This window comes from Astatotilapia calliptera, chromosome 14, assembly GCF_900246225.1.
Source record: "Astatotilapia calliptera chromosome 14, fAstCal1.2, whole genome shotgun sequence".
NCBI classification, from domain to species: Eukaryota; Metazoa; Chordata; class Actinopteri; order Cichliformes; family Cichlidae; genus Astatotilapia; species Astatotilapia calliptera.
Window position 1 is genome coordinate 35,147,217 of NC_039315.1, and position 24,838 is coordinate 35,172,054.

General features: G+C 45.8%; 2 protein-coding genes across 3 annotated transcripts in view; both read left to right on the forward strand.

Moving 5' to 3' along the window:
* Positions 1-65: 65 nt before the first annotated feature.
* On the forward strand, positions 66-20,486 carry gkup (glucuronokinase with putative uridyl pyrophosphorylase). Its single transcript, XM_026193582.1, has 23 exons — positions 66-224; positions 1,233-1,339; positions 1,423-1,467; positions 1,561-1,714; positions 1,804-1,875; positions 4,092-4,180; positions 5,576-5,732; positions 5,915-5,992; positions 10,214-10,305; positions 10,377-10,482; positions 10,557-10,636; positions 10,722-10,790; positions 12,743-12,803; positions 12,910-12,926; positions 13,021-13,078; positions 13,745-13,837; positions 13,920-13,980; positions 14,273-14,386; positions 15,402-15,459; positions 16,984-17,052; positions 17,132-17,195; positions 17,278-17,349; positions 20,066-20,486. The coding sequence occupies exons 1-23, from the start codon at positions 168-170 to the stop codon at positions 20,159-20,161; spliced, it is 1,869 nt and encodes a 622-aa protein (XP_026049367.1). The 5' UTR covers positions 66-167; the 3' UTR covers positions 20,162-20,486.
* Positions 20,487-20,563: 77 nt separating this feature from the next.
* Positions 20,564-24,838, forward strand: part of ubash3bb (ubiquitin associated and SH3 domain containing Bb) — a 46,501-nt gene continuing 42,226 nt past the window's right edge. For both annotated transcript variants that reach the window (XM_026193580.1, XM_026193581.1), the window contains exon 1: positions 20,564-21,084. In XM_026193580.1, coding sequence (XP_026049365.1) covers positions 20,957-21,084 — 128 coding nt within the window. In that variant the 5' untranslated portion in view covers positions 20,564-20,956. The remainder of the gene's footprint in view (positions 21,085-24,838) is intronic.

Sequence of the window (24,838 nt, forward strand, 5' to 3'; positions counted from 1 at the left end):
TTAAAAGACTTTAGAAAAGCCATTTCCTTTCTAAAGCTTTTATTTTGAAGGCCCCGCTCGGAAGTGGGCGTCTTTGTGGAAGCTAAGGTTTAAGCACATAGCGCAGACATTCCCTACACACACCCTCAGTGTTTAAAGGTTCCAGAGGAGCCCCGGGACCGGCTACGATGATCTGTATCCTGCTGGTAGCCGGGCACGGCACCGTGTTAGAGGCCCAGATTAAGGTGAGTCGGTTCAACGTTGCAGCAGCAACAGTGCAAAGTTCACGTTAGTTGTGAAGCCGCCGAACTGCCCGAAACAAGCTGACACTTTGGCGCCGCTTGAACTCTGGCTAGTGTTCGTACGTCCCTTAGCATGTTTACGAAATATTAACCATGTAATGGGAAATCCGGCTGACAAACCAGCGCATGTTTTCAAAACGTCGTTTTCAACGACGTGTCTGCAGCCCCCCCTACAGGCCGTTGCGACGATAACATGGCAGGGTTTTTCTAAAGCGGCGGTGCGCGATAAAGTACTGATGGGACATTCAGTGTTTAAATATCGTCTTTACTATGAGAGACGCTAACAGAGATGGCTTATTTCACTAGTTTGGCCACTGCGTGTGTGCTGTCCACTACACGCCTGTAACTGGTAAGACTTTTCTGTCATAAGGTACAAACTTTTCTGCTCTTTTTTTCAGTGAAGTGTCATTTACATGAAAAATGTATTTTCAAGAGAGATTTTGCAAAGACTGCAGCAGAAATGGCAACAATACGAACACGACAGTTCATTATGGGATCAAAAAGGACTGGAGTGGTTTAATGCAGGTACAACAGTGCTGCTGTCGGTTTACCAATGCAAGCAACAAAGCAGGACGTGAGCTGCGTCCAGTCCTTGTTTGGTCCTCAGGTATACAAGTCCACGTGATTCTTTTGAGCAGAGGGGGGCTCGCAGAAAATCTCTGTATTTCATGTGAAATAAATGAAAGGTGTAAAAACGTTCAGGTAGTGTGCAGCGCTGTTAGTGTGATCCAAGTTTTAGCTGCTTTCACAAAACCTGTGATGATAGAATTTGTTGAATTGGTTCAGTATCCACGTAAGCCACAGAGATGTTACCACAGCATAGCCCATGTTGTTGATGTGTTGCTACAAAGGTGATAATTAGGCCTATTGACTTAGCCATGTTTCATGCCGAATGGGGAGGCTGTTAGCAGGTTGTGGTTTTTGTGTAGTAAATCTTCCTTTTGCTGCCAGAATGATGAAACAGGCCTGTACAGCCACCTGAGCGGGGTACCTAAGGCCTTGCTTCCTGGAATTGGAGGAAAGAAGATCCTTGACTTTTGGTGGGAAACTGTCAACATGTGCGTGAGCGTGATCCACACGTGATCCGGAGAGCTTTCATGTTCCTCTGCATCTCACTGACGGTGTCTGTCTGTGTCTCCAGGCGCCAGCTGTTCACAGAGGTCTATCTGGTTACCAATGCTGATAAGTGAGTGGCAGTGATTGCATGGATTGGCTGGTGTTTGGAAACTTTGCCATAGTTTTGCTTTTCCTTCCACTCCTGTTCTCTGAACCCGACCAGGTACAAGCACTACGAGCGCTGGGCCACAGCTACCGACTTCCCTGTGGAAAATATCATAAATGACGGCAGTACTACGCTGGAGGATCGCCTCGGGGCCGTGGCTGACCTGGAGTTGGTCGTACGCAGCCGGAAGCTGCAGGACGACATTATGGTGGTATGATCGCTCTGTCCGTGCCTAATGGACTAAATAACACTGAACAATCCCGAAGCCTGCTATTCAGCGTTTCTTCTCTGTGTGAGCAGATTGCTGGAGACATGCTGTGTGCAGACCAAAACTTTGACATTGCTCAAGTTATTCGCTTCTTCAGGTCAAAGGTGAGATTTTCATAGTACAGGTAGATGCCATTTATCTTGTATGAACTGACACCAAGCCTTGTGTTTCCATGACAGACTGCATATAAAAGACCATCACAGTGATGGTACCTGTTGGTCGAGTGTGTGGTTATCATCTAACTGTAGCAGATGTTAAAGTTTTAACATTTAATGTAGTCTTTTGAGTGGACAGTGTGAACTTCTGTGAGGTATATGTTACGCCCCTAGTCTAGGCGTGTAGAGACGTACATAAGGTTGGAGGAGAGAGAGACAAATCCCCGCCCTGGTTCCCAAGCCAGACATCCAAAACCAGTTGTGAGTAAAAAAGGTGATTTGTATTACAGGTAATGAAGCATAGCTCCAGGGTGAACCCAGGCCAAAGTAATAAACAAAACCAACTAAGTCCCACCAGAGAAAACTAACTAAACCCTAAGAAAGAAACAGAACAAACAAATGACAATACTAACCCTCGCTCCCTAACCCGGAAAACAGGAGAAAACTGTTTCAAAGAAAAGGCGGCTCCCCCCTTCTGCTTCAGAGTGCCTAAGCACTAAGTTAACACACCAAGAGCGGCTCTCACAGATCACGCTCACACACATGCACAGTAACAGTTTAGGCTGGGAAACCAGGTCAGGACCGCGTCGGCTGTCAAGCTACTCGCTCGCCCCACTCTCTCTCTCTCTCTCGGGAGCTGTCAGAGCGGCTTTTTGAACGTGGTCACCTGTTCCATGGTCCAATCAGCTGCTCACTACTCTTCATTAGGGGAGGGACCTGTAAAGAGTCTTAAACACAGTAAAGAGACACAGAACAAACAGCCCACACAGTGTTCTTATGGCCACAGCCGTAACAGTATAGCAGTGGTGTGGTAGGAGATACTACTGTGGATCAGTATGGCCGACATAGTTTGACTGACATCAGCTGATATGATGGGTGATATTTATCTTGTGCCAAATGTGCAAAGTTGAAGTGATGAAGCACCTGTCAGCTGAAACAAAGGTGAGCACATTAAACCATATACATATTAAATCATATTGCTATTTCAGTGCACGCTAGAAGAAACATGGGAAATATGTTTGCTTGTGTTTTTTAAAATCATTTCACAGTGATATGGCTGCTGTCTTGTACAGCGCAGCTGTTACTTTCAACTATTTAAAGAGAAACAGCCTTCAATCATGTTATGAATGTTGCTGTTTGTCCACCAGGGGGCAGTCTGCCACTTCCCTGTTGGCAACAAGTAGCCTATTATTTTTAAACTTCATTATCAAATTATCTTCATAAGGACTCATAAATAACTCTAATGATATCTCTTTATGTTTTATGTGTTTTTAAAAAGATCACATTTAAAATAGTCACCTTTTTTAAATCACCAAATATTGGTCATAAAATCGTCTATCAGTCCGATCACCGTGTTTGTTTAATGGTTTGTAACACTGACAGCACTCTGTGACTTTTGTTTTCATACAAATCAAACATTTGTCACAATGAGGTCATTTTTAAAAAAAGCAAAGAATGAATTCAGCACGGTAGCGTGGAGGTTAGTGCTGTCGCCTTACAGCAGGGGTGTCGAACTCCAGGCCTCACGGGCCGGTGTCCTCGATCCAACACAGCTCATTTAAATGTGTTGAAGTTCTCCAGAGGCCTGGTAATGAACCAGTCATTTGATTCAGGTGTGTTGACCCATGGTGATATCTAACACCTGTTGGACCCCGGCCCTCGAGGCCTGGAGTTCCCCACCCCTGCCTCACAGCAACAAGGTCCTGGGTTTGAATCCACTGTATGGGCGGGGCCTTTCTGTTTGGAGCTTGCATGTTTTCCTGTGTCTGTGGGTTCTCCCCGGGTACTCTGGCATCCTCCCACAGTCCAAAGACATGCAGTTAGTGCGGTTAACTGGTGATTGTGAATTTCCCATAAGTGTGAATGGTCATCTGTGTTAGCCCTGCGACAGACTGGTGATCTGTCCAGGGTGTATCCTGCCTCTCGCCTCTGTGGTAGCTGGGATAGGCTTCCCCTGTGACTCTGATAAAGATAAGTGGAAGAGATTGGATGGATGGGATGAATTCCACAGAAGGTTACACAGTCGTAAGTTGGTTATTGGCTATGATATGGGCTTAAGAGTTAACAGTTCGTAGCTTTTGTGCAGCAGTTTTGCTAATAAGCCCTTTTTGTGGATTAAGGGTGAATTATGTGTGCTAGCTCACCATGTTGTGTCTCCACTGCAGCCTGGTGAGCTGATCATATACTACGAGCTGGAAGAAGGAGAGAAGAGCAGCTCCAGAGGCATCGTAGAGGTCTGCCATGATTCCCACAGGTGAGGTCGGTGCTGGCAACATTCCTTAGAAATGCTGGTCCATGGTGACATGATAGCATCACACAGCAGAGTTGTTGTCGTTTGATCACAGTTAACTCCGTGTCCTGCTCAAAAAGCCAGTTTGAGATGATTTGAGCTTTGTTGTGTTATACTGTTGGAAGCAGCGATCAGACATAAATACACTGTGGTCATAAAGGGACATGATCGGAAACAGCACTATACATGATGTAGCCGCTACTGAAAATATCCCCCACACCCTAACAGCAGCACCACCTGCTTGAACTGACTGGACAACACAGGATGGATTCAAGCTTTCATTAAATTACACCAAACTGTGAGCCAACATCCAAATGTTGTGACACGCCTCAAGACCTGGGGCCCGTTCTTCGTGCCTCGCTTACTACATCCAAGATCAAATCATCGCGCTAACTGTGAGCTCGCTATTCCGGTTCTCCGAACACACCTGTTGTTGACGATTAGTACAGCTGGATGAAGTAATGTGAGATCACTGGGTGGCTTAACAGGGGCTACGCATCGATAGTAGAAACATTGATCTGCAACCCTTTGATTGGTCGGCGAAAATGTCGAAGGAGAGCGCTCGGTATTTTTCGGCAGCAGAGCAAGAACTCTTGATTGAGGGATTTCAGGAGTTTCAGAGTTTAATTAAAACGCAAGGGAACACTGCAAAGGCTGCAAAAGCAAGGAGAGAGGGCTGGCAGGAAGTTGCTGACAAATTAAACTCGTAAGTGATTTAATAATAACAATAATAATGGAGTGGATTTATACAGCGCTTTTCAAGGCACCCAAAGCGCTTTACAATGCCACTATTCATTCACTCTCACATTCACACACTGGTGGAGGCAGCTACGGTTGTAGCCACAGCTGCCCTGGGGCCGACTGACAGAAGCTGCCATATCGCACCATCGGCCCCTCTGGCCAACACCAGTAGGCGGTAGGTGAAGCGTCTTGCCCAAGGACACAACGACCAGACTGTCCGAACCTTCCGGTTACAGGACGAACTGCCAACTCCTTGAGCCACGATCAACCAATTTGAAATTTAACAAAACAAACAAAACATTTATGGAAATATTTGTGGCTGTTTGTTGTTTGTTTTGTTCTACTTGAACACTGAAGTGGCCCTTACATGAGAGGAGGGTTCGGGTTAGCTCATCTAAGTGTGAGACCTGCTGTAGCCATCGGCTTTAAATTTTGACCTGTTGTCCATTCACAGCGGCTCTTCTGTGGTTCACTTACTGTTGCTTTCCCATCAGTTCAAAGGAAAATGCAGACTTACGATTGGCTGTGAAATATTTGTGTTAATTATGTTATTAATTATGTTGTGTTAATATTTGCAGCTGAGAGTGAATGCTTTATATGCTGCACTTTCTGAATCAGGGTAACTCGCTTCTTGGAAAAGCCACAGGAAGGGCAGACGGCGTCCCAGCTAGCCAGCGTGGTGTTCTACTGCATCCAGAGGGACACGCTGTCCTACATGTCGGACTTCCTGAGCCAGCAGCCTCAGACCGTGGGCAGGGCTTTTGGACAGTTCTGGGTTCGTAAAGCTAAAGCAGCTCACGTGCTTCTTTCCATGCAGGCAGCAATGTGCAGGAACAGTTTTGAACTCAACTGCCTTTTATTCTTGTTGCATTGTTGTATCTAAACCCATCAAATCCATCCAACTTTATAACAAGCTAAAAAAAGTGAAGACTTACTTTAATGGCTGTTTCTCCTCAGGAGTGGCTCATCAATGAGAAGCAGCGCCACGTGTTTGGTATGAAGCTTCCTACTGGCTTCCAGCTGATCGGACAAGTGGTTTGTATTCTTACCTCAGCTCGACACTTCCCTCTGCATCAATGCAAACAAGCTGGAGACGAGTGCTCGATTTATTTTATACTCGAGTTTGTCAGCAAATGAGGCCGTACCACGGAGAATCCTGGCTTCTGCATTAAGGCTGTTTGCAGTGAACAATCAAGATGAGTAAATACATTTAAGCTGCAATGTTGTGGCCAGAGGAACAAACAGTAACTCAGTCTCAGAGTCAGTTATCCTGCAGGTTCAAATGAATAAAGTTCAAATTTGGGCTGTTTTGAGATCAGTTTGGCAGTTTTTCAAACATGTAGATTTTATAGGTCATCAGAGAACATTACACACAATCAGACATAATGAACTTCACCTGCACAGTCAGCTGTGTTGAATCTTGGTCAGATAGCACTGAGTGTAGACTGAGGAGTGGGTGAGGTAGGTGAAGCTGAAGCCATCAGAAGCAGGTGATAGTAAGTGCCTGATGTGGAAGAACATGTTCAAACCAAGAGGCACAAGTTGCCTGCCTGCAGTCAATGTATCACCGTGAGTAAAGCGTCTATAACCCTAACCCGAGTTACTGGTTCTGTTAGCTCTATGAGGATGTAACATCCTGGACAGGGAGGAACGCTGGTTTGAGCGCCGAGTCAAGGAGGCCATTTACATGAAAAAGGGAAAGACCATCTCTGAATGGAGGAGGGGCCTAAGGGTACATCTGTCACCATCTTACATGCTGTGATTGCCGAACCACCTCAGCTGGCTCCTTTCAATGTGGAGCAGCAGCGGCTCTACTCTGAGCCCCTCCCGGATGGCCGAACTTCTCACCCTATCTCTAAGGGAGAGGCCAGCCACCCTTTGGAGGAAGCTCATTTCTGCCGCTTGTATCCGCGATCTCGTTCTTTCGGTCACTACCCACAGCTCGTGGCCATAGGTGAGGGTAGGGACGTAGATCGACCGGTAAATCGAGAGCTTCGCTTTTACACTCAGCTCCCTCTTCACCACGACGGACCGGTGCAGTGTCCGCATTACTGCAGCTGCAGCCCCAATCCGTCTGTCGATCTCCGGCTCCCTTCTCCCATCACTCGCGAACAAGACCCCGAGATACTTGAACTCCTCCACTTGGGGCAGGAACTCATCCCCGACCCGAAGTGGGCACGCCACCCTCTCCGTGAATTCGCTACCGCTACCAGGTGTGTTGACCCAGGGTGAGATCTAACACCTGCAGGACACTGGCTCTCGAGGCCTGGAGTTCCTGCCATAACCCCACCTCTGCTAAACTCTACACTTGGCACAGTGCAGTACTAGTACTGTGCCCCTGGCAACCGTCAAACCCAGACTTGTCTATTGATGTTTAGTAGTGAGGAAATTTCACAGCTGGATTTGTTACACAGGTGATATCCTGTCATGGTACCACACTGGACTTCAGTGAGCTCCTATGAGCGACCCATTCTTTCACAAATGTACAGACCCTTTCCAAAAAATTAGAATATCATGGAAAAGTTTATTTATTTCCATAATTCCATTCAAAACATTAAATTTTCATAGATTATAGATTCAGGGCCCACAAACGATTTCAAGTACTTAGTAGTTTATTTGTACATAATTTGGGCTTCCAGCTCATGAAATCCATGAAAACATGATTTCGAAAAATTAGAAACTATAAAGACATGAGCCCAAATTTTACAGGGCATGAATGTTTTAAACTGAGTTTTACACATAACTCATCTACTAACTCAGACCTTCCCAAAGTGTGGGGCCCGCCAGAGCCATTGCAGGGGGGGCGCGGCATGAAAAGGGGGAAAAAACAAAATGCCTATACACTGCTAGCAAGGGCTCCCACACAAACGCAAAGCAGGAGATGAAGCATCGCTGAATATGTTTCCAAACCAATTTCCTTCCAAGCCAAAGACTAGAAAATATGGTGAAGCACATCTGCCCTTTGGCTTCACCTGCACAGGTGCTGAGGTAGGTCTCCCTGCAGGTTTTCCCTGTCGGGAGCAGCGCTGGGCTGTTTAAACCACGGACAAACAGGATCCCACAGCTGTTTATGTTTTTAAACCCATTTTGCACAGAGAGACATTTTTTGAAAAATGTATTGACAGCAATGTTGAATATTACAGTATTACACAGGAAAAAACAACTACATGTAAAACAATCACACCGTGACGCCTCTGCCTTTGTAAATAGAGGGACAGTAACTGCGTGTTTATGTAAGCGTGTAAACCTGCAGATAGAGACAAAATACTCTTAATCTGACTATCTGTCATTCTGCAATTCATCTCATGTAAACAATAACGTGGCGCACAGCTGACGTGAAAAAGTTACATACCTTTGACGTTGCGTGACGAACTCTGTATTCCTCGTCCACACGTAAACACAAAAAAGGAGTTTAAAAAATCTGTTTTTGGTGATTCGAAACGCCGTTTACGTGGACGAAACAGCTGCGTTTTCAAAATCACCCGTGTAGGTGCAGTTTATTTTCTTACTACCTGCAGATTACTTGTATTTGCTTAATTGTTTACTAAATGTTTGAGGTGTGAAATAAACCGCAATGGCGCAAAATATGGGCGTGTGTGGTTGGAGGATGTTTGCGAGAGGGGGCGAATATTTTTCTTGTCAAACAAAGGGGGGCCCAGCAAAAAAAGTTTGGAACCACTGTACTAACTCAAAGCACCTGCACAGGTTTTCCCAGGTGTCATTAATTTGCTTCACTTTGATCCAGTTGTCTCAGTTAGGTTCAATATGGGGAAGACTGCACACTTGACAACTGGCCAGAGGAGCATCAATGGTACCCGCCATAGGATGGGTAAGCCACAAAAGTTTATAGCTAAGGAGGCTGGCTGTTTAGAGTGCTGTGTCCAAGCATATCAATGGAAAGTCTAGTGGAAGGGCAAAATGTGGCAGGAGAAGATGCACCAGCATTCAGCGGATTATCAGACAGAAGATTCAAGAATCTGGTAGAGACCCAGAAAGAGTGGAATGAGGCAGGAATCAAAGCTTCAAAACCACTTCTGAGCCTGAGCGACTCAACTGGGCCAAGGAGAAGATGGACTGGACTGTTGGCCAGTGGTCAAAGGTCCTCTTTTCTGATGAAAGTAAAGTGTGCCTTTCATTCAGGAATCAAGGTCCAAGTGTTTGGAGGAAGATGGGTGAGGAACAGAACCCAAGTTGTTTGAGGTTCAGTGTCAAATAACCACAGTCAGTCATGATTTGGGCTGCAATGTCCGGTGCAGGTGTTGGTAAACTCTGCCTTCTTAAATCCAAGGTTACCGCAACAGTCTACCAGAGTGTTTTAGATGACTTTATGATTCCTTCTGCTGAGGATCTGTATGGAGATGCAGATTTCATCTTCCAGCAGGACATGGCCCCTGCCCATACCGCCAGAAGCACCAAAACCTGGTTTGATTGCCATGCCATCACAGTGCTTGACTGGCCAGCCAACTCACCAGACCTAAACCCCATTGAGAATCTATGGGGTATGAAGAGGAAAAGACCCAGACCCCAAAACAAAGAGCTGACAGCAAGTACCAAGGAAATCTGGGCCTCCATAACTACCAGGCAATGCCACAGGCTGATTGCATCAATGCCACATCGAGGCAGTGGTTAAGGCGAAGGGATTCCCAACCAAGTATTGAAGATTGACATATCATTTTGAAAATACCACATTTTGATTAATTTGATGTGATCCTAATTTTTTTTTTTCCTGCAAAAAATGAGAAGTGAATGGTGAGGTCTTCACAGTATTCATTTTTTTTTGAAATCATGTTTTCATGGATTTCATGAGCTGGAAGCCCAAATTATGTACAAATAAACAACTAAGTACTTGAAATCGTCTATGAGAGTTTAACGTTGTGAATGGAATTATGGAAATTCCATTCAGAATATCATTTTCCATGATATTCTAATTTTTTGGAAAGGGTCTGTATGTAGAAGCAGCCTGCTTGCCTTGGTGTGTGATTTTATGCAGCTGTGCCCATGACAGTGATTGGAACACCTGGTTTGGACGGGCGAGTCAATATAGTGTACTCTCGAGTACCTGAAGCTAGAACTGCGCAGGATGGATCCTCTTTAAGGGAACCATTATTGTCTGGGGTAAAAAGAGTAAAACAAAATTGCATTTATATTTTACATTAATGTAAAATCTATCTTAAGTACATTTCTGCATACAGTTACTTTACTTCCTTTTTCTGGTTAAATTTCAGTCTAACACCACTTTCTCTCACAACATCTCAGGGACTGTCAGACTACACCAAGTGGCTCACCCACTACTCCACCAAGCAGCAAGGCAGCCCTGCTAAACCTATTACATGCCGGTCATACGCCAGGTAAGAAAGCATGGACACGCAACTGCCACACTTTGGTATAAAATACTTCCCAAATCTCTGACGACTCCCAGGGTGGGACTAATGGGGAATCCCTCAGATGGCTTCAATGGAAAAACAATCGCCATGACCATCGCTAACTTCTGGGCTGAGGTTACTCTGCTGGAGACCCAGACTTTGGTAATACAAACGACCACATATTCTTATAAACTAAAACATCTCCACTCTGTTCTAAAGTATTGTGACCTTTGTAGGTTTTAGTCCCTCATCCACTCAACGACCCCACAGAGTTTGGCAGCCTGCAAGATCTGTTCTGTATCAGCAGGAAGGAAGGGTGTGTATGCAGCCAGCTGACTGAGCCCAAAGGCAGGATGGAGGCGTCATAGTGAGGAAGTCTTTGTCTTTATTACTGATTGCAGGTACCTGGGGGGTCTTCGACTGCTACAGGCGACATGTAAGAAGTTTTACCAGTTCTGCTCCAAACAAGGGTGAGGGTACCTGCTGCTATCCGTCTGTGTAGATCACAGGTGTCAAACTCCAGGCCTCGAGGGTCAGCGTTATGTAGGTTTTAGATGTGTCTTGATCCAACACATCTGATTTAAATGGCTAAATGACCTCCTCAACCTGTCCTGAAGTTCTCCAGAGGCCTGGTAACGAGGTAATGTGATTCAGGTGTGTTGACCCAGGGTGAGATCTAAAACCTGCAGGACACCGGCCCTCGAGGCCTGGAGTTGGACACCCCTGGTGTAGATGATCTCTAATGTACTCTGTGCGTGTCTGCTGATTCATAAGAGCTAAAACACTTCATAACAAAGCCTTGTCTCTTATTGAAAGCAGGTGAAGAATTACCTGCTTTGACATAAGAGCTTGTAGAGAAAATGTAATGAAAAAAATGAAAAAGTAATTAATAACAAGCTGCTAATGTCAGATCTCACATGCTTACACAGTGGAGACTAGTGGACAGTTGTAACACTTACAAGGTACATCTGAAGGCAATACTCAGATCTGATGCTCAAGGGGACCATACTTTCCTTCAAGACAATGTTAGGATGTATTTATATCTCTGTGTGACTGAAAAGCCAGTGTTGCTCGTGTAACTTCTAGAAAGGTTAATGACGAGAACTCGCAGCTGTTGAGCTGAACCGCAGTTAGCACCAAGGTGTCAACAACGAAACCTGGGATGTGACGTGGACGAGATTTACAACAAAAGTCTCCACAGCCTATGTCAGCATGGGGACAGGAAGGTTGACTTGGACAAAGCAACCAATCTCAGTCAAAGCTGTGTCACGGCGTGCTAGCCAACCACCCTCTGAATGTAGACCGATTAGTTATACTTCTTTGCTATGTGGATTTATTGGATTTTCATCATTTGTTTAGTGCCGTTGATCATGTTAGCCATGTAGTATTGTCTCTGATATGACTGAGCTTGTGTAACAGGCTGTAGATTGTATGGTTAGCCTGTTAGCTGTAACTGAGCAAATGTGTCAAATCATTCGTCTAAATATTTGAATGTTTTCAGTCTGTGCAGACTGTCTGTCCTTAAACGTTTGTGAACGAGTTCACTGAATGTGCGTGTGCTGCTATAACACGGGCCGTCAGTTTGTGACGGCATTTTGCTACATCAGACCGTCGGCACTTGTGTTGGCAGACATGCTGGTATTAGCTAACCGTCCATTCATGAACTGATTGAGTTTGATCATAAAATTCAAGCTACTCCTGGAGTCCAAGAATCCATCCATCCATTCGCTTCCGCTGATCCTTTTCAGGGTCGCGGGGGGCGCTGGAGCCCATCCCAGCTGTCATAGGGCGAGAGGCGGGGTACACCCTGGACAGGTCGCCAGTCTGTCGCAGGGCCAACACACAGGGACAGACAACCATTCACACTCACATTCACTCGCACATTCAAACCTAGTGGCAATTTGGATTTTCCAATTAACCTATCCCCACAAGCTGCATGTCTTTGGACGGTGGGAGGAAGCCGGAGTACCCGGAGAGAACCCACGCAAACACGGGGAGAACATGCAAACTCCACACAGAAAGACCCCGGCCTGATGGTGGAATTGAACTCAGGACCTTCTTGCTGTGCGGCAACAGTGCTAACCACCGTGCCACCGTGCTGCCTGAGTCCAAGAATAAACATGGAAATACAAAGTCCAGTTTTATTAAAGTACAAATACTCACTTACTTTCAGTAATACAGACACAACTGTAAACGACTGCATGAGTTCACTGTTGAATTGTCTGAGAGTGCTATGGTTGTAGACAGGGCCGTGCAGAGACATTAGAAGGGGTGGGTACTCAAGCCCCGCCCCCCACATGTACCTGGTTGTAGATATGTGGAAAGGTTCAAATGCCACCAGAACCCTGTTAGCTGTTTACAGGTTTGGATCACACAGGCTGGTTTTCAAAGCTCATCCAATGCTCTGCATTCTTCTCTGCAGGATTGCTTTGACAAAGCAGAACTTCACCCTGAAGTACGACACCAACATTCCCCGACAAGTAGTAAGGATCCCTTCAGATACTTCAGAGTGTAACACGTAAACGGTTGTGGCCTGTTTGCATCTAATTCAGTCTAATGATGATGTCGTATATTTGTGTTTGTGTGAAGGGCCTTGCTGGAAGCAGGTGAGTATTTTTGCTTTGTTTTGAAATGGCGTACCATAACTCAGAGGTCATTTTGTGCACTTTGTAATGTTCTACTTGTTTATGATTCTCACAGTGCCATCGTCTCAGCTACTCTGAAGTGTCTCATGAAGTTCTACAACATCACAGATAATGTGAGGACATGTGACCAGTCTACCTACACACATATCTGCTTCCCTGGGTGAATGGGTTAAATGCAGAGGAACTATTTCCCTATGGGGACTAACACGCACACTTTACTTTATCTGAAATACAGGGTGGCCATTTATATGGATACACTGTAATAACATGGGGATGGTTGGTGGTATTAAAGTCCTGTTTGTGGCACATTAGTATATGTGAGGGGGGAAACTCCTCAAGATGGGCGGTGACCATGGTGGCCATTTAGAAGTCGGCCATCTTGGATGCAACTTTTGTTTTTTCAATAGGAAGAGGGCCATGTGACACATCAAACTTGGTAATGTCACAAGAAAAACAACGGTGTGCTTGGTTTCAACGTAACTTTATTCTTTCATGAGTTATTTACAAGTTTCTGACCACGTATAAAATGTGTTCAATGTGCTGCCCATTGTGTTGGATTGTCAATGCAACCCTCTTCTCCCACTCTGCACACACTGATAGCAACACCGCAGGAGAAATGCCAGCACAGGCACACATGGAATTCAATGGAAAGGTGGCGTGTGGACAAAGAAAGGCATATTTGAGTTCCTGAGTGCAGATCTGGGTCTTCTTCTCTAAAACTGTACTGCACTGAATGTCGTCCTGAGTCACGTTTGTTTTGGTTTTTATTAATGCTGCAGGATCTTCCCAAACCAATCAGAGCCAACTTCATCCTCGATGTGGAGACGGATGAGCTGTCCATTACTGCTGGGCTGCAGGACCGAGTGGTACAGGTCAGTCTGATGACCCACGGTGCGTGGACCTGCCTGTCAGTGTTAACTGTGAAGTGACAGACGGTACTGTTGTGTCTTGCAGGTGTATGAAGGCTTAGTGTACATGGATTTTAGCAAGGAGCTCATGGAAGAGCACGGCTTCGGTACTGACCTCCCTGTCAGCGCGCCATGAACGTTATATCCTGTATCCTGTGTGTGTGTGTGTGTGTGTGTGTGTGTGTGTGTGTGTGTGTGTGTGTGTGTGTGTGTGTGTGTGTGTGTGTGTGTGTGTGTGTGTGTGTGTGTGTGTGTGTGGTTTCGGGAGACCTTTATAATCTCCTGCGTGATGTTAGTGCAGGACGTTTGCAGTTCTCAGTTTTTCTTATCGTTTGGATTTATTGTCATTTGATGCTGAAATTGTCTTCGTGTGTGTCTGTGCGTGTTTTCCATTATCAGGAGCCTACATTCCTATGGACATGAGTGAACTTCCACCGTTCTGGCTGGCCTACCTGAGCGACCCCAGTGACTCTGGCCGTATCCATAGCAACATCCGACAGCGCTGGCTCAGTGGTACGTCTCCAAATCAGACGTTGTTCTTTTGAAGGCAGGAGGTGTCGAATGGTGCCGACGTTACAGCTGCTCAGCAGATGAATCCTACTGATGGTGATGATCTCGCGGTTTCCTGCTATACTGGTGCTCTGTAGTCACCTGCCGTGTTTCATCAGTATCAATACTGTTTCACTCAGGAGTGAGTCCAGTTCACGTGACCAAAACTAGTGACATTTCCACCACACTCCTATTTTGGAGTAATCCCACTATTCAAACCCATTGCTATAATCAGTGTCATGTGCTGTTCACTGGCAGGAACCATCCTGATACAAAGTCCGTGTTTTCTACAAATAACCCTTTGAAACGAACCAAAACCCTCCACGCTCAGGTCCAGGTCATTTCTATAGGGCAGAAACTCAGCTTCAGACTTGAGAGGTGATATCTCTAATATGTTCGTCTCAGACAATAGAAGCCGAACATACCTGCTGCTTAATGTTTGTGCCAATCAAAGTTGGATTAAAGGGACCAATCAGACAGATTCCACTTTCCACTGTACAGAAATTGGCTGTAGTTGAATTGCAGGCACAGCAGGGGATTCTCACAGGGTCATCCCCAACGATCTGTTTTATCAGACAGCATCAGTAACGTGCCGAAAATGAAATGAAGCCTCAGCTGTATCCTTAAAAACCATGCTCGCTATGTTTAGGCCTGCATTTCCAAACTGTCGCTCGATGTTCGAAGCAGAAGTCTCTCAGCACGTGTAAGCTGCTCCTACAAATGCTCTGCTGCTGCTCACCTCACAGACAGGATCTTTTAAAAGACGTTGAATTGTGTCCATGGTCTGAACAATAACATGTTAAAAATGACCAGAATAAAACATTTGAGACCTGATCAGTCAGACAGATCCACCCAGGAAGTCTCTGTCCCAGTATAAGGTGAATGGGATTGTTTTAAACTGAAAGTGTGTTTGCCAGAAAACACAAATGCACACCGGTCCATGCATTAGACTGCTTCTGTGTTTTGTGTCGTCCTGCAGGGGAGCTGCTGGTCATTGAAGCCATGAGGAGATTTGCTGAGCTGACTGATCAGGCCAGGTTAGTTTACAGCCTGTTACTCTGTAGCTCCTGTTTTCATGCATCCCTGTTCAAATTCAACTAATTTAACTGACTCATTAAAGTCGCAGGTTACTAAATGTATCCTATGCAGTCTGATTTCACCGGGGTCTGTCGCTTAGCAACACGTCAAAGACACACTGTGTGGTCATCAGTATTGGGGTCATTGCACATGCTACACTGAATACATTTCTCTAAAGTAATGCAGTATGTTACTTAATTACTCCCAGGAGAAAGTAACTTGTTACATTATTTTTGCGTTTCTCTGTAAAATGTCTCAGAATTTTCTGTCAGCAGGACACAGACACACACACAGACACACACACAGACACACAGACACACACACACAGACACACACACACAGACAGACACAGACGGACACACACACACAGACACACACACACAGACACACACACACAGACAGACACACACAGACAGACAGACACACACAGACAGACACACACAGACAGACAGACACACACAGACAGACAGACAGACAGACACACACAGAAACACAGACAGACACACACACAGACACACAGACACAGACAGACACACACACAGACACACACAGACACACAGACAGACACACACACACACACACAGACACACACACACAGACACACACAGACACACACAGACACAGACACACACACAGACACACACAGACACAGACACACACACAGACAGACACACACAGACAGACACACACACAGACACACACAGACACACACACAGACACAGACAGACAGACACACACAGACACACACACAGACACACACACACAGACAGACACACACAGACACAGACACACACACAGAGAGACACAGACACACACAGACAGACACACACAGACACACACACAGACACAGACAGACAGACACACACAGACACACACACAGACACACACAGACACAGACACACACAGACAGACAGACACACACACACACACAGACACACACACACAGACAGACACACACAGACACAGACACACACAGACAGACAGACACACACAGACACAGACACACACAGACAGACAGACACACACACACACACACACACACACACACACACACACAGACAGACACACAGACAGACAGACACACACAGACACACACACAGACAGACAGACACACACAGACACACACACAGACAGACAGACACACACACAGACAGACACACACAGACAGACAGACACACACAGACAGACAGACACACACACACACACAGACACACACACACAATCTTTCTCTTGCCTTTGTGTTCGTAGCCAAATTCTCACAGCATGAAGCAAAGATGAAAACCAGAACATGCAGGGGTCAGAGCGGTTGCCATGGTGATCCGACCACTCCTCAGTGTGTTACCTGTGGAGGTTCATGGTCTGGCGGTGCCACGTGTTGAGGCTTTATTTCCTCCACCACTGCCGGCACAAATGTACCCGTGCCAGCTTGTGGCATTCACAGCGTTTTAATATAAAGTTTGGTGTCACGTGACTTCCTCCCTCAGGACGGCTTTCCGGGACAAGGACTGGAGCCGCCTGGTTCAACTGATGGACCAGAACTTTGAGCTGCGCCGGTAAACGACGCGTTTTGATTTGAGGCATGCATTCTGCACTCGCTGTATTCAGAGCTAACGTTAGCCCTCTATCCCACAGGTCTATTTACACCGATGACTGTCTCGGCCCCGGGAATCTCAAGATGGTTGAGCTGGCGAGGCAGGTGGGTGGTGTTTAAAGACCGCGCTGCATCAGGCTGTGTTTCTGTGTCCGTGCGTTCCTAAAGTCTGCGCTGGTTCTTGCAGTTTGGATCGGCAGTGAAGTTACCCGGCAGTGGGGGGGCGGTGGTGGGTCTGTGCCTGGACCAGGCGAGGCTGGTAAGAGTGCGCTGTGTGGAGGTCTCTGTAGGAACCTCTTAAATCTTACATGTGACAAATGCCTCGCTGGTAAATAACAAAAACTCAAACTAACATCGGTAAACAGTTGAACCAGGCAGGGTTAGCTCAGTGGTGGCCCCATGATTGGAAGGTCGGGGTTCGATTCCCCTGAACAGCTACGCTGAGGTACCCCTGAGCAAAGGTACCGTCCCTACACACTGCTCCCCGGCACCCAATGGCTGCCCACTGCTTGAGTGAACGGGAATTTCCCCACAGATCAATAAAATATACATTATTATTATTACATTATTAACCTCAATATAACCAAAACGAATCTCAGTTTAACCCAGAAATGTAAAACTAAATGTGATGGTAGTGCCCACCGATAATAACTCTGGCCTGGAGCTTTGTATTGATCTCGGTATTTCATCGTCTTGATTATTTAACTCGCTGCACTGAAAATTGGTGGCTTTGGCTCCAGACGAGCGCTAACTCGCTAACTAGCAAACACAAATCCAGAGCTACATGTCGTTCTTGTTGCACATGTGGAGCTCTGTGACTGCTGAGGCGACTCCACCAAAACTATGGAGGGATTTTTCCAAATATTTAGAAACTATCCATCTACAGCAGGGCTCTCACACTAAATGAGCTGAGCTCAAAACAAACAAACAAGAAAACAAACACAGATTTCTGTACTGTTAGTTTGTTTACATTTCAAATATTGTATTGCACTGTAACTGAAGCCTTTCATTGAACAAACACACGCACTGGTGCTCTCTGTGCACACGTGGCAGCAGTGCTGCTGTCGTTGTGTTTAACAAAATAAACTGCAGACATGAGTGTGAGTCTGTCACTGAGTAACACAGTCGCAGCATGTTTGTGCTCTCTGATCATATCGGCTTCTGCCAGTGACCTTGACCTCAAGGTCGGAAGTCAGTGTTTCTGAAAAACACCATAAGATTTATCAGTGCATCTACTGGAAGGCTGAGACACTGGCAGCAAACCAGTATTTTCCCTAAGACGACAACCCAGAGATCCCAGATGTGGGAGGAGCTCCTCCAGGGTCAAGCGTGCAGACAAGCACACGGAGGTCACACAAACTGCTGCGCGTCATTCGGAGTTGCTGCATTTCAGTAAAACAAACTGGTCTCAGCATCGTTTTTTCACTGTGATTTTCAGAGTTTCTTTATTCAGTCTGCAGACGGGTGATTTTCATTTCCATCCTTTCATTCCACATGGTGACCAGTGACCAGTCTAGAATACAATAAAATAATCCTTTAAGTGTCCCACAAGGGGAAATTTGGACGTAACAGCAGCAAGAAAGACCTATACAAACAGACAGCAACAGGACTAATTATAAAATGACAACAAATTATACTGTCTGGTTTCTGTGATAGCTTATTCGATCAGTTGTTAATGAACAGCAGGGTTTGGGGGGATTGTTACCCTGCATGGCAGTGTGTGTACACCCAACTAGTTATGGGTTTTTGGAAAATCCCAAATGTAACACGTCATTTGTACAGTGACTGTATGTTTCTCGCCCGGCCCCCAGCCTCCTCCTCTGGTGGGAGACTGAGGAGTAGGGATGGGTATCGAAAACCCGTTCTTGTTGAGAACCGGTTCCCACTGTTTCAGTTCCTTGGAATCGTTTGCCATTTTTGCAAACGATTCCCTTATTGATTCCAGTCGCCCCGAATGACGTCATCACGTTGCGGAGCGTCATTTACCTGGCAGGAAACACGGCGCGTAAGCGGCTCAAACGCTCAAAAGTTTGGTTAGACTTTACGAGAACGGATGACGACAGGGCAACTTGCAATACTTGCAAAGTAGATGTTTAAGGGAGGAAACACTACGAATATGCAAAAGCATTTGCTCACAAAACACGTGATGACCTTAAATGAATGTCGTGTTTTTAATTCGCTCCGGACTCGTGAATCTCAACCCAGCAGCAGCGGTAACGTTTGCACGTCCTCTCCCGTTAATGTGGCAGGTAAATAATCAACTAACAGTGCATATTATGTTAGCGCGATCTGCCTTATTACAAAACCTGCCATTACTGTGCATTTAGTGACCATGATGAGACAGACAGACAGAGTCTGGCTCAGATGCTGGCAGTTCTCACTGCAGTCTGCCGGCAGCGTCTCCTTTCAGGCAGGATAGACGAATGTCACCGAGCAGTGACTCAGTTTGTGGTAAAAGTCTTGCACCCGTTTGCCACAGCAGATGATTTTCAGTAAGTGAATGTGTTTAATTGTAGGCAGGGACATTACTGGATATTCTTGTGTAATTGCTACAGAATAATTTATGTTATACTTTGTTATTGCTACAGAAGAATATTTATTTTATTATTTTACATTTACAATGTTTTTTCCTGGGGACCCTGTGACACCCCATTGAAGAGCCGCAGGCTGGATCTCTTAAGATCTCACTGTTGGGTTTGTAAGGCCATGTTACTAAATTTCTATCTTGTTCAAAGAGAAGATATAAAACAAAGTTCTAAGCTAATCGACCTCAGTGTTCTCCTTTTTTTAAAAGAATCAATAAGAGAATCGAATCGTTAAACAGAATCGAAAATGGAATCGGAATCGTGAAAATCTTATCAATACCCATCCCTACTGAGGAGCATCTTAGGTCACTCGTGTCGCTGGGGCCTGTTGAAGTTGTGTATGTGGAGCCCTCTCTCTCCCTCTGATGCAGTCTGTGTTTGGCCCGCTAGGTGGAGATGAGGCGAGCTTTCCAGGAGGCAGGCTGTGTGTTCTGTGTCATCTCACCATATAACCCATCTGCCAGCGCTGTCGGTGGCCAACACTAACCTCACACGTCTCCACACGTCGGCTCAGTTGGGGCCAATTCACGGCCGTGGCACAGTGCACGTGTCTGAAAGAGCTCCGGTGTCGTTTCAAAGACTAAAATCACTACAGTGGAGAACAAAGCTTAGATGGCATTTATGCATTTTAATAATTTTGTGTTTCATAGAATTCAAAATGTGCCAGAAGTGCAATAAAAATAATTTCCAAAGCCCTAACATATCCATGTTTGTTCCTCACAGTCTGTGACCAGAGCTCCAGCAGGTCCGACTGTAATACCGCCAAGTGTTCATGATAATGAGGGGAAATAAAGTGATACTGATGAAAGAACCAACAGTTAGTGTCTGGTATTAAAATGTGTCCGAGTTGTTTTCAGTGCAAAACAATCATTTTATAGGAAACTGTGTCTGGAGCCTGTCGGTGCCGCCCAGCACAGACGGCCCCGCTGCTGTTCTGCTTTAATGGGCAGCAGTGGACACATGACGCACTGCTGTCCTACATACGATCACGTAATTGTGTATAATCCAAGTGTATTTTTACACACAATAAAGGCAGCTTTCACAGCGGCTCGTGTCTGTTTCACGCTATAGTAAAGCCGCCGGTGTCGGTGCGTGAGCTGCGCTGTGCTGCTTCCTCCAGTGGGCGGAGTAGCGGGCTCTGCCTGGCCGCGCAGCGCTGCGCTCTCTGCCGTGCAGTTGCCGTGATCTCTTCACTCATGCGGACCCAGCTGAAGCTCGTGGACTAGCCGGAGGTGAAGTGCTGGACTGAGTCAGACTGCAGTGGGCTGAGGCCGGTTGAACATGGCTGCTAAGGAAGACCTCTACAGCAAAATCCTCCCTCGGAGGCTCCGGCAGAACCGAGCGGGCTCGATGAAATGCAGCTCCAGCCTGGACGTGCTGCTGTCCATGGGCTTCCCCAAACCAAGGGCGTAAGTAGTCCGTGTATGTGCGTGCGCGCGGGTACATGTTTGTGTGTCCGCTGGAGGATTACACGAGAGTCACAGCGGGCGGTCCACAGAGCCGTGAGCACCGTGACGGTGAGCGGGCGGACGGACGGGTCAAACGGCATCAGCGCGCTCCCCGCACAGCCTCACTCACAGCGGCTAGCTGCTCTCCCGTTTCCCGTGCGTGTATGACATTTTACATAAATATAAATATAATGTCCACTGAGCGTGGGTGAGTGAATCATAATGAACAGAGGTTAGCAGGAAGGATGACTGGGTGGTGTTTAAATCTTGGCTCTCAGCTGTGCTGGGATGTAGTGACACAAAGTGACGACATTAGAAGTTGAATTATTTCTGAGGTTTTCTATGGTCACGTCATGTTTCATGTCAACTGTTCACAAAACTGGAGTCAGGAGTGTGTGTGTGTGTGTGTGTGTGTGTGTGTGTGTGTGTGTGTGTGTGAGAGAGCGCGTGCGGAGGGGGTCTCATGGATCACCCTGTGTCCTGGGCCTTTACTGAATGGAGGGACTGTCTTTGACTTGGCCAGATCGACGGGTTCACATCTGTCCAGTCGGCTGCAGGCACTCACTGTAAACACAACCCTACTGTATGCTGTACATCACCACCACGAAAGCAGCCCTCCGCACTCAGACCCTGAGAGAGGCTGCGAGGATTTACTGTCACCTCACATATTTACAAACATAAAAGCAGCAGGTTTTAGTTCCAGAGCTCTAAAAAAGCAGATCGTGATTAAAGGAAACACAATAAGACACCACATGTTTGAGCTGAGCAAACACACAAATATTTGAGTGGATTTCCGCTGATAGAATATAAATAAGAATTAAATAAACCGACCAGGAAACTCGAGTGATTTGTCAAACTGTGAGGTCCTAAAGCTTTACTGACTGAACAGCCTCTGTGTCAGTGGTGTGGGCACACAGTCAGTATATATGTCACACATACAGCAGACCTGGGCTTAAACGATGCCTCCTGTCAGTAGCTCTGATGTGCCTGATAAACTGAAGGTGGATGTAGTCACTGTTTGATTTGTGACGTTCCGGTTTTGAAGCATCGATCTGAGTGTTTTTACCATCGCCGTCTCAGCTTTTTTGAAACCAGATATGAAGAGTGCGAGGTGGATCTGCCCGTGAAACCAAAGTGCGCTGCACGCTCATACTGTAGCGGCCTGTCAGGTTATTATCCCGTTTCACACTAACAGACACTTTTGAACTACGTGAAGATCGTGATGCATCAATGAAACTTGAAACTGCTAACTAGTCTAGTCAAGCTGTTTGTACAAGCAAAGCTTTACGCTGCTGGAGGAGTCGGCCCTGCCAGCCTTGAGGAAAAATGTGGGTTTAAGTAGTTAATGGTTCGTTCTTCAGACGTGGAAGCCTTGTCCATGTTTTCCATTTGCCCTAAAAGCGGCAACGACACGTCAGAGGAAAAGGTGGAAGTTCACCGCGGGCGCAGGCCTCCGCATTAGGGCACTGTGTTTGGTTTGTGACGTGAGGAGACAGAAGCATGTAGCGCTCGCAGGCTTTGTTCCATTTCTAGTGAATTTGTACGTCTGCCGGCTTACAGGGCGGGTGTCCTACAGCTGGGCAGTTATTGTACAGCTGGTTTCTGACAACGTTTTAGAAACAGCTGCCTGATGCAGCCCAAAATAATGATTGTGTGGTCAGAAAACCAAGACAGTTATCAAAATCAGACTAAAAGTGGTTGGAGCTGAGCTGGAGGGCTCAGAGGAGAGCCAGTGCTGTAGTCTGGGCATAAGGAAACGATGGCGACCATCGGAGCATTGTACTGACTACAACACAATTATGGATGCACTCGTTTTCAAATTCTAGGTTAATATTGATGCTGATATTAGAAGGCGTGCCAGTGGTTTCATCACCGTTTATCTGATGTGTTGTTGTTAGTGCTTACTTCCCTCTGAGGAAACAAAGAATGCTGAATGGGCCGTGGTCTGAAAAAGCACCGTACGCCTACATATAACACCGTATCAAGGGCAGCAACTGATTTCTATTGTAATCTGTTCATTGTTTTATCTTTAAAATGTTAGAAAACAGAAAGAATATTCTCCATGACGTTTCTTGTCATTGTTTCGTTCCACATCTACAAACATTTGCAGTTTAGTGTCGGGGAGGTTAGAGGTTTGTGATGTCTGGAAAAGCAGAAACTGTGTAACAGTGACTGAAACTGAATTAATCTTCATACTTTAAACCAACAAAGGCAGCAAATGTTTGCTTTCCTGTTTGTTTCCTTGTCAGTTAAATAACGTAGCTCGTACTTTTTCAGGACTTACACGTACACGATGAAGCAGTAACTGTCAGCTGACTGGTTCTTTCCCGTGTCACATGATCATCACTTTGAATACTCCATGAATCATGGCCGTGTGTTTTCATTAACACACCTTACTTCCTGTTTAACATTTTCCAAACGGTGACCTCTGACAGCCGAGCTGCTCCAAACAGCAGAAATCATCTTAATCTACATTACGAAGCAAATCTCACAGTGCTCCAGCTCTGAGAGGGTTTCGTCCAGGCACATGTCACACATCATGTGTGTGTCAGAGGAAGTGTGCTGTGGTTTGATGAATGGACACAGAAAACAATGACAGGCCCTGCAGGCAAGCCAGCGCTGGTGTAGAACCCACTATCACAGCCCAGTGATATCAGCCTGTGACTCCTTCGCCTTTATATGGTCGCCTGCTGATCCCTCATCTCGGTTTTGTTGAGATTCAATCCATCTGCTGTGGCTGCGCAGTAGGGCTGCCACGATTAGTCGACTAGTCACGATTGTGTCGATTATCAAAATCATCACGACTGATTTAATAGTCGACGCGTCGTTTGAAGCTTTGTAAGATCCCAAAAGACGCAGGAATAATAGCAGGATTTAAGAGTGTAATAACGGACTGAAACAGAAGATGGCAGCACTGCATGTACAAGGATGCCAGCTGCCGTTAAACCCCGAAGAAGAAGAAGCTGTGTCCCATAATTCATAGCGCGGCCCAGCTCAGTTTCCAACAATGGCGGTAGCTAGTTAGTTTTAATATTACTCTTATTATTCTTTCTGGGTCACAAAATAAACGTTTAACATATTTTCAGGCGGGGATGTTGCTGTGTAAACCTCAAATATCTGCTCAGTTTATCAGGACACCACATATTTTCAAAAGCGCTCCGACGTTTTCGGAGACGTCTGTTACCCACTAGCTCGATAGCTAGCCGGGGGCTAGGCTAACTAGAGCCCGTGAGAGCACCGGACTCCCGGTGTTGTGCCAAAAAGTGATTTCCAATGTGTCTGTGTATTTTATATGAGTAAAAACTTTACATGTGTTGGTAAATAGACTTCGGTGAACAGGGTTTACAAAGGGGTTATAAATTGAATTAAAAGATCAGTTTTTCAAGTATCTTTATAACTCTGTGTTACTGTACTTACATTATAACAAATTCGGTGCTTTATCCCCACTTAAAATATGTTTACAGAACTATTGTAATTAGTTTGCCATTTCTGCTGTTCCATTGGCCAACTTACTCTGACAAAAGACTTTTAATGTTGATGAGAATTGCATAAATAAAAGTAATATAAAAGTCACTGCCAAAAACTGATTGTGACTTCTACCTTGTTACACAAATGTTGTTTGTGGCCCAAGATGACTTTATGTTATCCATGAGGGATCCATTTGACATATGTTTCACATATTATAGCCCGACAAGTTATTTATAGCAGTTTAAAT

Coding starts and splice junctions, on each gene's coding strand:
- gkup (XM_026193582.1), top strand. CDS start 168: ATGATCTGTATCCTGCTGGTAGCCGGGCACGGCACCGTGTTAGAGGCC. Junction 1,715..1,803: donor TGCAGGACGACATTATGGTG/GTATGATCGCTC, acceptor CTGTGTGAGCAG/ATTGCTGGAGACATGCTGTG. Junction 13,838..13,919: donor TGCAGGACCGAGTGGTACAG/GTCAGTCTGATG, acceptor TGTGTCTTGCAG/GTGTATGAAGGCTTAGTGTA.